Below are 11,671 nucleotides of genomic sequence, written 5' to 3'. Positions count from 1 at the left end.
GTTCTAGGAAATAACCGTCCAAGATTCTCGTTCCTGTCTTTCCTTTTCGGTCAGTTGCCGATACGCGACTGTCACGTGCTATTTTTCTTCATCTCGAATGGCGACCAGGGCGCACAAAATTGGTTAGTTCTTGTTGCTCCTCCCTCGGATTTGTCAGTTAATCCATGCAAGGTTCCTTGTTGTTCTGTCCCAACTGCGGTACCTTGCTGGATTTGCCTAAGGATAGCGAAACGTATGTAAACTGCGACCAATGTGGTCATGAAGAGCCCGCGAGCTGTAAGTCGACGAATGCAGGTTATTCGACCGATACGTAACCTGTTGTTCAGCATACGAGAATATCCAAATCACAACACATTCGCATCCGGACGCGTTTCCGTCAGCCTTGCGCCAGAAGAGAAAGACGCAGACCAAACACCATGAAGGCGCCGATCAAGGGACCGCCGTACGTTACTCGTCCTGCTCTTGTATTATTCTCCGCCGACGTCTCATCAGGTATCCGAGAAATGCCCCAACTGCGGCCACATGGAGGCCTACTCAAAAGAACTACAGGTACGTCCGCAAGCGAATGAAATAATATAACCCGAGACTCAACAAATGAATAGCTGCGCAGTGCAGATGAAGGATCCACCGTCTTCTATACTGTGAGTATCCCTCCCAACGGCTAATCGTGATCCTGACTGGTCCTAGTGCGCCTCAGTGCAAACACGGCTGGCGCGTGAACAACTAGACGTACACCCCGACTGTGCAGAACAGCGCGACCACCCCAAACCCTCCCAGGACGCTCGCTGTAGACGCAACTGCAACTTCCCGTAGAGGTATCGTGTCCTTGGGTAGCCTATTATTCGTCAGAACCATGTCTAGGTAGACCAATACAGCGAGATTGCATACGTTGAAAAGTAGAACGCCAGTGTAAACGTGGCCGAAAGCAGCACTAGCGCGATGTATGGCAGCAGGCTGACCGGAATTATTGGCTGGAACGCCGGCAGCGTACTATACAGATTCTATACCACCAGTTAGGCGAGAAAAACGAGCATATAAGCAGACCAAACCTTGACGGCGTTGTATTCGTCCATAGCAAAGGTGACTGCCCTGCCAAACACGTGTAAGCAACCAATATCAGACTCCCGCCTGCGCTCGCTCTCTCTTCTGAAAACAACCACCACCACTACTCCACTTTGTTCAGTCCCGTTCTCCATTACCGCTGTACGTGTTTTCCCTCCTTGCCGCCGCCGCCGTTATCGTTACCCATGACGTCGGCCGCGTTGTCTCGCCATGCTGACGTACGCTCTTCTCCACGCAGATGTCAGCCGCAGAAAAATTGCAACAGCACCCTGCCTTCAAACAGGTGAAAACTAAAGCAGAGTACTACTATGGCCAGCTCGACAAGGAGGTTGGTTTCCAAAACATCCTTGCTGCTTGTCTGTAATATGCTTATCGTGGCTCTAGCTCACCAAGTATCCCGTGCTCATCAACTTGGAGCAACGCACCCAAGTACCCAAGGGCTACCTTGTCCTAGGAAGCGCTTTCATCATCACCTTCCTGCACATCTTCAACGCCCTCGCTGCTCCTGTCTCTAACCTCGTCGGCTGGGCTCTCCCCGCATATCTCTCCTTCAAGGCCATCGAGTCGCCGTCTCCCCATGATGACATTCAATGGCTGACGTACTGGGTCGTGTTTGGGTTTTTCAACTTTTTGGAGAGCTTCGCCCTCCGGCTCGTGTTGTACTACGTCCCATGGTATTTCGCCTTCAAGACGCTCTTCATCGTGTGGTTACAGCTTCCTGTCTTCCGAGTGCGTGTCTTTTTTTGCTTTGCTTTTTACCCTGTTTCACGGCACACGACACGACTCGCTTACGCGGTGTCGTGTGACTGGATTTTTTGGACCGGGCTGCGTTGCGTTGCTTTGCTTACGTGTCCATCACACAGGGTGCCCAAGTTACCTACGTCAATATTCTCAAGCCTGTCTTGAGCAACATCAGCTCGAGCGGCGTCGTCGCAAAGGCAGATAATCTTCGCGAGCGTGCTGCTGAAGCAACCGAGTAAACTGGATTATGTTATTAATGCTGGCTTGATCATAGAACATTTTTTTCTTCTCTTCTTTTCTCTTCCTTTTTCATTCGTCCATGTCGTGCTTCTGCTCCTCCGTAACGTACTCTCATCCCGGCTTTTCTTTTTCATGTATGCTGAGTCCTTGACGAATGGAAACGAAAAGCTTACCGTTATGCGTAGATGACGCGTGTGACGTCAATGGTGCAGTCTAAGACATTCACAGTCGGAACCATCCTGCGGTCGGACTAGGACGGCTGTTCCCGTTCAGAGGCGTTCGAACGCAGGATGTACGAGGGCTGGTCCTAGAACATTACGACACCTACTCTCTGCCGGCGCCAATCACTCTGTTGCTGTGACAAACGGCTGCCTAGTGATCGTAATTTCGCTTTACGAGATATTCCGGACATTTCCGCCCGTTATCCCAGACGATTCGCGCCCTCACGACGCGATCTTGACCTCATACAACGATCATGTACTGCGCGGAATGGCGTAAGGGCGGGGCCACCGTCTATGGTCGTCCCGACAATCTTTCCCCTTGTTGACTTTTGACTAGTACCTGCGAAAATGAGCTCATCTGGTGTTCGCCGAGGGTCGGTGTATGCTCTAGGCTGCAGTAATTGTTTCCCCTTACTTTTATTGCACACGCGATAGGCGGGCCGCTCGCGACTTAGGATAGACCAAGTGAAGGACTCGCCTCGACGTGACCGTGTCTTTATCCACTCTCCTGTAGGCTCGTAGCCACGGAGCAACACTAGAGAACTCAATCACACGAAGTGCGAGGAACGAGCTCTGTAAGGACGTCGAGACGAGACAGGTGATGGTAAGCTAGAGAGAGAGAATCGTATGCTACTGCCTATCTGAGTATCCCGGAAGTAGCCGGTGAGTAACCGGAGTCCCTGGTTACATCTCCCATATGTTCTGAGTCTCCGGCCGTCTCCGCGCGAATTCAAGGCGGTCTAATTTTATTCCTCCTCTTCAGCACCAATCACTCTGCAGTCTTGTCAAAATCGCGCCACCCATGGGTCCAAGTTGCATTCCGCTATGATCGATGACGAAGTTTTTCTATTGGCTTGGCGCAAGTAACTAGATGCGCGCGCCCACATGCACGACGCGTTTCTGAGTTCATACCGCGATCACGTACCCACGGCGCACTTTATTCTATTCTCCGTCAGAATGATTGCCTCTAGCTTTCGACAACAACAGAGCATAGTTCATATCACATTTCTTCGATTCATTACAAGGTGACCTCAAAAGCATACAGAAGGATCCTAATCTGCCTGCACTTGAACCTCGCTGCCCAAGGGCTCATACAGTTTCCTAAGTCCAAGTTCCCTGGCCATACCTGCCATACTCGTTGTCAACATCAGAGGAAATAGTATCCAGAGTGACAATCTTGTCTCGCATTGTAATGGAAGACGCTAAGTCCTTCACTTCCATAGGCCATCCATCACCTGGCACAGAAAGCATTTTCAAGGCTTCGCCCAGGCCGATTTTGTTGGCATAGTCATGTACGAGCAGATCTTTGTGAGACGGCTTGGTGGAAGTAAGAGTGGGGGCCGTCATAGTCATGTGGAAATGAATGGGGTACTGGAAGGGCTTGACACTTTAAAGACGTAGTCACGTAGGGAGTGGTTCAGCTCCAAGCCTCGTGTACGAAGAAAACACGCCCCGAGAACAGTGTCAATGGGGTGGTCCAGGTATGATGATGATAAATGATGATAAACAGGTCTCTGAGCGGGACTGCACATTTTGAACTGCCGGTTCTGGTGGAATATCGCCAGTAGCATAAAGGGAATTTAACTGGATTCTGAGGGATCGAGCTCAAGGTCACCGATAGCAGGAATGAAGGTTACCTGTGTCATATAGAAGGACCAAACAACAAACACCAGTGACACCTCAGTACTTGATACTATCCAGGTTGTTACTGAGTAGGAAGAGCTCGAATTCAGAGTACAAATTGGCAATTTTGGTTTTTCGTTCGCTCTTCGACGTTTCGTATTAAGCAGCCGTTGTGCATAACTCGCATATATGGAAAATGCCAGATAGAACCAACATCACCATATCTGGCGTGCTCACAGGTGGAGGGAGGCTAAAATTTAGAGACAGGACCTGAGGAGAGCGAGCGCGTGCATAGCTTGCCGTGTTTGGGCTGTGGGCCCGGCCGTTCCTTATTGGGACCTTGTGCCAGTACAACACCAACACCAACACCAGTCCCGCTCGCGTGTGGCGGTCCGATCTTGCCGAGCTTCCACGACGAACTTCCTTTAGTTACTACTTGTGCGACAAGCTTGCCTCCTAATTGATGGGATGCAGTCTTTTCGAATCGCGCCACCCGTAGGTCCAAGTTGCATTCCGCCATGATCGATGACGACAACACTAGTGGACCTTTCCCTACAATCCTGATTCTTCCATTGGCTTAGCGGAAGTTCCAGCTAGGAACTAGGTGCGCGCGTCCACATGGTCCCACCTCACGACGCGTTTCTGAGTGATCTTGACCTCATACCGCGATTACGTACCCACCGAGCACTCTATTCTGGGATCTCTGATCCTCAGCGGCGTTCTCTGTGCATGCTTCACTTCGAGTCTTCAACTTCGCCACCTCTCATGACCCGGCTAGCTATCTGCACTCTATTACGGCCGTGTGGCAGCATATGCTCCCACCGTCAACTTGGCATCATATCGCGCCTTCTTTCCACCCCTGGACAAATTCTGTAATCACGCTCCTTCCTTAGACGATTGCACTATCCAAGTCACGGATTGCGAGAGGGGTGGAAGGGTGGGACTGAACAAAAACGGGCCGTGAGCGGTTTAAGAACTCATCATTCAACCTGGTGGTGCTTATCATTGCGGTCTCTTATGTCGTCCAAGTTTGACGAGAAACGCGCAGACTCGGACGTCGTCCTTGCTGATAACCTCTCTTTAGATGAGGAGCACAGGAATCTTGGAGGTGCCCCCATTGAGGACGCGAGTCCGATGGGGAAGGACGTTGATTGGTGGACGGCGGTGTTTTTGAACTTTTCCCAGATGATTGGGACGGGGATCTTTTGTGAGTAGGCCTCTCTTATATTTGTTGTGTGTGGAGGTTAACTGTTGGATGGTTTAGCGACGCCTGGAACTATACTGAGGCAGACGGGTAGTTTTGGGTTGGCTATGATTTGTGAGTTACAGTCGGGATTATGTTTGGGGAAGGAGACTGATGCTTGTTACCTTTAGTTTGGGTTATCGGGTTCTTCCTAAGTGCTGGTATGTCACCTCCATACTACGGCTTGGATGCTAGCTCAGACAGGGATTTACAGCGGGTTTATCATACTACACGGAATACCTCGCCATGTTTCCGAATAGGGCTGGAGCCGAGGTAGCTTATCTGGAGCAGGCATATAGTCGGCCCAAGTTTTTGTGCGTTCAAACGGCTTCGACTTATCGCGAGTGTTGATGCATGTATTGTTGTGTGGGATAGATTGCCGGTGACCTTTGCGGTTATCACTGTTATTCTTAGTTTCGCGAGGTACGTGATCGGTGATTTAACTTCAATAGTTTTGAGCTAACCTCATCTTGTAGCTCTAATGCTATAGGTATTTACCCGCTTATCTATTGGCCGCTCCAAATCGTGATACTGACTCCTTCTCTTAGTGTGCGCCGAGTATATACTCTACGCGAATGGGCAAGAAACATACAGTGAATGGACTATGCGAGGAATAGCAATCGCTGCCTATGGGATTGCTTGCATCAGTGCGTAAAATGACTATTCCTGGATCGAAATGCCCTTCTGATCATTGAGCAGTCGTCATCTCCCACAATCGCACAGCGATGTGGATTTCAAATGTTCTAAGTTTCTTCAAAGTGATCATCCTTTGTTTCATTGTCGTCGCAGGATGGGTCGTCCTCGGTGGAGGTACACGTGTTGAGGACCCCAAGAGCCATTTCAAGAATGGGTTCAGTGGGACCAAGTACGTGTTTGTCGTTTGTGTTCTCGGGTTGTTGGCTGATTTCTTTCTTCAACCCTAGTAATAACGGAAATGCGATGGCAAGTGCTATGATTAATGTCATCTTTTCGTATACGGGTTGGAATAATGGTACATCTCAACAACACTACCGGAGTGAACGTTCATTCATCAGATTCACCAGCCAACAACGTCGCCAACGAAATGTCACGCCCCGTACATACACTCAAGACAGCAGGTCCATTCTCCCTCGGCCTAGTCTTCTTCCTCTACTTCTTCGCAAACAGTAAGATTCATTCTCCTTACCCGTTATCCCCTCCTCATATCTCATTGTCTCAGTCGCCTACGTCGCCGCTGTTCCCGTGTCAGAAGCAAAGAAATCCGGCCAACTCCTCGCTGCCAAATTCTTCTCGGCAGTGTTTGGTACATACGCTGGGACGAGGGTTTTGCCTGTCTTCGTAGCTCTATCGGCGTTTGGAAACTTGGTTGCGGTGGCTATTGGGCAGGGGAGGGTGTTTAGGGAGGTAGCGAGACAAGGTGCGTTTACTTTCCGAGTTTTCATGTTAGACAATCGTTGAAGGAACGGCCCCTTCTTTCTAGGCGTGTTCCCATTCAGCCGTTTCTTCGCTAGCACCAAACCCTTTGGTACCCCCGCCGCTCCAATGCTCCTCAAGTTCGTTCTCACAACAATCGTGATCATCGGACCTCGTATGTCCCCTGCCCGCCCCTCCGAGTCCGTTCTGTCTTACATAACTAAATCCCTCGTTTGAACAGCCATCGGCGACGCGTTCAACCTCATCGTATCCATCCAGACGTACCCCAGCCGACTCTTCGACCTAGCCATGGTCACAGGGATCTACTGGATCCGGCGGAGAAGAGCCAAGGCAGGTGTGCCCAGGCCCGAGTTCCGCACCTGGCATATCGCGTTGTGGTTCTCGATCGCGGTGAATATATTCGTGTTGGTGGTGCCGTGGTTACCGCCTGCGAAGGGTGCGGAGCCGTTTTCGTTCCCTTATTGGGTGCCTTGGGTGCGTGTTGTGGTATTCGTTTTGTAGAGGTTCGCTTATCTTTGGGTTTTAGGTTACTGGTATTGGTATCTTGGTTCTGTGTTTCACTTATTGGATTTCGTGGATGCATATTGCCCCGTGGTTGTTGGGGTATAAGGTGTATGAGGAGGTTGTTCAGCTAGAGAATGGGGAGTTGTCGAAGAGGTTTGTGTATGTGTATAATGATCATCGTGGGGATGAGTTTAGGGAGCGGTTGAGGGTGGAGGCGGAGAAGTTGAAGAAGGAGGAGAATGGGAGTTTGGAGCAGAAGGTGGATGTTACGGTTTAAACGTTAACTTAGAGCTGTCTTCGATTTACAGCTGTTTGCATACAGCTTGACAGTCAGGGGCATTTTCGTGGATGATGAAAGAAGGCTCGGACTTGGTCATAAACCGTGTTTTGGGGACTTCAAGCGCGCAAAAGGACCTCCGAGATCGCCGAAATAGCCATAAACCAGCCATAAACGCGTCTTCAAGTCTATAAACCATGGTTTATGACCAAGTCCAAATTACTCTCTTCTCTCGTGCAAAACACATGCTACTGTCAAGCTGTATGCAAACCGCTGTAATGATTTACGTTTCTTTTCTGGGTCATTTCCGTGGTACCGTGAACTCGTTTTACTGGGGTTTACTGATCTGCTTTGATCCAGAATCTTGATCAATATAATTAAATGGATGCCTATGTTGCCAACTCATTTGTGGGCGTCGTTGTCTTCAGACTGATATCGGTAACTCGGTAACTAGGCTGTGGCTGGAAGGTAGAATTGGGAACATCAGTTTACGTCCATGAGAAGGGTTACTTATTAACAATCTCGTACTTCGCTGACACCCTCGCCGCGGTACCGAGCAACTTTCTTAGTCGAACTGAGAACCCGCGTATGGTGCGGGGTGAGGAGCGTAGTAGAGCTTGGACTGCTTCGCGTATCACAAGAGCTGCGTAAGAAAAGCAGCGCGACAGAATAATGTACGACTTGGCTTCTCACGGAACCGCGGACTTGTTTTAGCAAGGTTTCCCGATGCGCCTTGATCTACTGACAATGTAAATGTTTATAATTAGGCAGTGAATTGACTGAAAAAGGAGCGCATGTATTCAGAATTGACGTCCGCGTTTCACCAAGGAACCCTGGCTTGACAGTAGTGAGAGAAAGATTTGAATAGTACCCACCACAATCAATGAACATCCTTATCAAGCTCGCTCACACGACGGCACTCCCAAGACCGAAACCAAAACTAAAGAGAGAGAAAGGCCAGTTGCTTTCACCGATTGTCGATCCTTATCTAACTTGCATGTTGCGAGTCAATTGAGTGAGGATGTGGACGCACACGAGCTGAGGAGAATCAATACCGGGATCATGATGTCGGAGGCAAGAACCAACCCGTTATCAAGCTCGATTTGACGCGATAATCAACGAGCATGCGTTCAGTTCATTGAAGAGAGGTCCAAGTTTCTGTCGCGGGGAGAGAAGCCGATGCCTCAGTTAATGATAGTATCAGCTGCTGGCTGGAGCGACAGAGCAAAGCCGATTTGGGTCGGAGGCACGGTTTGGGATTCACGCATTCGCCGAGGACGTGAAACACCGCGTGCGTGTGCGTGTGATCCAGACTGGCCTAATCCATATGGAGTACGATATAATTCAACGAAAAAAAAAACAGAAATACATGTGAGAGAAAACCGTCAAGGGGCCTTCAGGGAATGATTCAGTGGCCGCCGCGTGTCGTGGCAGCAGAGATAAAGGACAGAGCAACATCCATGGCCAGGCTGTTTACGGAAGGAATGGAGGGAAAATGCGCATGGTTACGTCGAGAAAGAAGGTTGAGTGGGGTGGCGTGGTCGGATCCGGCGGCGATTTGAAACTTGGTCTGCTACCACTACCTCTTCCATTGTGGAAAAACATCAACATGTCCGTCATCGTCGTCGAAAATTTCTGGCTCTCCGTGCTCTACGATGAACGGACGTGTAGGCCACGGCTGGCCCGACGAAACACCTATCTAAACTCGACTCACCTGGGTTGGTTGATCCGAGAATGTTACTCACCGTTGATGGGGAATTGCCTGGTTCCTGAAGCTCCTTCGATAAACGAACCATGTGTAACTTGATGGCTACTTATCTGCGCTACTTATACCCGAACGGACCTCGTCCCTCTTTCTTCCTCGGTCACTCATGGCACCAGTTGTCGACAACGAAAAAGGCTACGCAGGGAGCAGCGACGAAGGACATGAAGCTCCAAAGGTCTACCAGCAGCTAACGGGCCTCAAGGGACTCTACTATAACCCCATCACCCAGGCAAGTCAAGCTGGTTTTTGAAGATTTGCGATTTCTGACTTGCGTAGGTCGCGATGCTGGGATTTGTTTGCTTCATGGGACCAGGTAGGCAGCATCTACTCATTCTTGGCAATTATTAACGCCATCCCTGCACAGGATTGTTCAACGCTCTAAACGGACTGGGTGCTGGTGGTCAAGTCGATTCCAAGACCAATTCTAATGCAAATACTGCTCTGTATTCAACTTTTGCTGCCATGGGATTCTTCGCTGGGTGAGCGTGTTTCGCCTTCCACGTTTTGAACACTTATCCATATATATCTTTCCTTAGATCAGTCAATAACATGCTCGGACCAAGACTCACACTTCTGATTGGCAGCATGGGTTACAGCCTGTACATCGGGTCTTATCTGTGATTACTGCCCCTTCATCACTTGTTAATCGATGCTGATACTATCTCTAGAGCCATAAACATTCACTCCAACGCTGGTGGTTTTGTCGTTGCCGCAGGTGCTATCCTTGGGATGTGTGCAGGTCTTTTATGGACCGCACAGGGCTCACTGATGATGGCATACCCTACCGAAACGCAAAAAGGAAGATTCATCGGGATTTTCTGGTCTATTTTCAACCTCGGTGGTGTCGTTGGAGCGTCTGTTGCTGCTGGGAGAAACTGGAAATCAACAGTAAGTGCCTGAACTTTCGTAAAATGTGAATGCGTATTCATCCGTGTTTACAGGCTAATGCTGTTGATAATGGAACCTACGTGCGTTAGCAATTTCTACCATCTTTTTATTTACTTAAACCATCCGCAGATTGGATTTCTTGTCCTTACACTCATCGGTGTTACGATTCCGATGCTAATGGCGAACCCAGACAAGATGATTCGTTCTGATGGAACAAAGGTTACGACGCCCCGACATCCCTCTTGGAAAACCGAAATTATGGGTCTATTCGTGACGCTGAAGACTGATCCAATGATCGTCCTTCTCTTCCCTATGTTCTTTGCTTCCAATTGGTTCTACACGTGGCGTCAGTGCTTACTTCCTTTCTCTGGAGCCGCCTAACTGACGCGCTTTAATTCTATCCAGAATTCAGCGGCTTCAACGGTGCCATCTTCAACATCCGTGCTCGAGGCCTGAACAATGTCTGCTACTGGATCTCCCAAATCATCGGGTCTGTCCTCATCGGTCTTCTCCTCGACAGAAAATCCATCAGTCGTCGCATCCGAGCCTACACAGGCTGGACCGTCCTCTTCCTAATGGTGTTCGTCGTCCACATCTGGGGATACTTCTACCAAAAGCAGTACACACGCGAGAGCGTCGCACCAGAGACGGAGAAAATGGATATTTACGACTACGGATACGCTGGGAGGGTGTGGTTCTACATCTTCTGTGGGATACTGGATGCGATGTGGCAGACGACGGCGTACTGGCTTATGGGAGCGATGTCGAATGATCCGTCGAAGTTGGCATTTTTTGCTGGGTTCTACAAGTCGATCCAGTCGGCTGGTGCTGCTGGGATATGGCGTGCTGACGCTGTCAAGATTCCGTGTGTTTTTTCTCTGACGCTTGATTATGATGTTTCCTGACGCTTCGTATAGGTACATGAATATGTTCATTTCGGAATGGGCTCTCCTTGTTGGAGGTCTTGTGTTTGCGTTGCCTATGGTTATCATACGTATCAAGAATCATACCGATCTAGACGACGAGACCATGTCAGTTCATCCGTCTCATTGACTTTGATGGTTTCTCATGACCTTCCTTGCTTATAGCACCCGGATGGATGATAAAGGACATATACGTCCAACTGAGGATGTCGCTGCGGAGATAAAAGTTACCCAGGGGTCTTCATGATTTTTATGTTGGTGATCAAGGACACTTCATGACTGATGACTTTATTCTAGTATACTTGTAAATAAACACGTTTTCCATCTTCGTACTTGCCATCGTGACATGTGCTGAGTGAAAGGTTCGGCCATGTCTCGAGAATTCACCTGGTGGATATAGTTTGAGTTCTGTCGCCAACGGAATAGACAACAGCAGGTGGCAGAAGTCCCGTGCTCCCGATTAGGCAGCTCATTGGTTGAATTCAATTGGCGCGCTTCTTCAGTACTTCAGCTTGTTCACGCTTCGGTCACTAGCCTGGGACTTGTAATTTCTTTCGGCTCGTTTTTACGCTCCACCTACTGGGCTTTCCAGGAAGTAGCCAAGACGCTATGCGGATACTTATCGTCAGAACATGTCACGACCAAAGTACAGAACTGGGATCTTGTCTTGAGCTTTATTCGTCTCGAGGTTCTCTAGGCGCTTAGGAAGCTTCCGTAAGTGATCTATTAACCTTTTGAAGCTCTCACCGGGGTCTGAGTTTGTCTTTATTT

General features: G+C 49.3%; 4 protein-coding genes across 4 annotated transcripts; all 4 read left to right on the top strand.

Moving 5' to 3' along the window:
- Positions 1-164: 164 nt before the first annotated feature.
- Positions 165-727, top strand: EV420DRAFT_1277312 (DNA-directed RNA polymerase I kDa polypeptide; the record flags this gene model as incomplete). Its single annotated transcript, XM_060468023.1, has 5 exons — positions 165-276; positions 327-442; positions 493-549; positions 603-641; positions 698-727. The coding sequence occupies 5 exons, from the start codon at positions 165-167 to the stop codon at positions 725-727; spliced, it is 354 nt and encodes a 117-aa protein (XP_060325260.1).
- A 349-nt stretch (positions 728-1,076) lies between these two features.
- On the top strand, positions 1,077-2,271 carry EV420DRAFT_1573416 (TB2/DP1, HVA22 family-domain-containing protein). Its single transcript, XM_060474380.1, has 4 exons — positions 1,077-1,203; positions 1,301-1,390; positions 1,447-1,791; positions 1,926-2,271. Exons 2-4 carry the CDS (start codon positions 1,301-1,303, stop codon positions 2,040-2,042), a joined length of 552 nt encoding a protein of 183 aa, XP_060325259.1. The 5' UTR covers positions 1,077-1,203; the 3' UTR covers positions 2,043-2,271.
- Positions 2,272-4,656: 2,385 nt separating this feature from the next.
- EV420DRAFT_986839 (high-affinity methionine permease) lies at positions 4,657-7,423 on the top strand. Its single transcript, XM_060484262.1, has 14 exons — positions 4,657-5,094; positions 5,152-5,205; positions 5,262-5,291; positions 5,345-5,444; positions 5,506-5,553; positions 5,607-5,620; positions 5,679-5,777; positions 5,830-5,995; positions 6,054-6,121; positions 6,174-6,275; positions 6,329-6,526; positions 6,590-6,697; positions 6,764-7,017; positions 7,070-7,423. Exons 1-14 carry the CDS (start codon positions 4,905-4,907, stop codon positions 7,322-7,324), a joined length of 1,686 nt encoding a protein of 561 aa, XP_060325258.1. The 5' UTR covers positions 4,657-4,904; the 3' UTR covers positions 7,325-7,423.
- A 1,540-nt stretch (positions 7,424-8,963) lies between these two features.
- Positions 8,964-11,573, top strand: EV420DRAFT_986912 (MFS general substrate transporter). Its single transcript, XM_060484263.1, has 10 exons — positions 8,964-9,318; positions 9,366-9,402; positions 9,454-9,568; positions 9,626-9,706; positions 9,758-9,977; positions 10,031-10,057; positions 10,107-10,323; positions 10,383-10,842; positions 10,895-11,008; positions 11,066-11,573. The coding sequence occupies exons 1-10, from the start codon at positions 9,196-9,198 to the stop codon at positions 11,145-11,147; spliced, it is 1,476 nt and encodes a 491-aa protein (XP_060325257.1). The 5' UTR covers positions 8,964-9,195; the 3' UTR covers positions 11,148-11,573.
- Positions 11,574-11,671: the final 98 nt, after the last annotated feature.

The sequence above is a fragment of the Desarmillaria tabescens genome (assembly GCF_030435595.1).
Source record: "Desarmillaria tabescens strain CCBAS 213 chromosome Unknown EV420scaffold_52, whole genome shotgun sequence".
NCBI lineage: Eukaryota > Fungi > Basidiomycota > Agaricomycetes > Agaricales > Physalacriaceae > Desarmillaria > Desarmillaria tabescens.
Note: the sequence above shows the minus strand (reverse complement) of the source record. Positions and strands in the feature narration are given on the sequence as shown.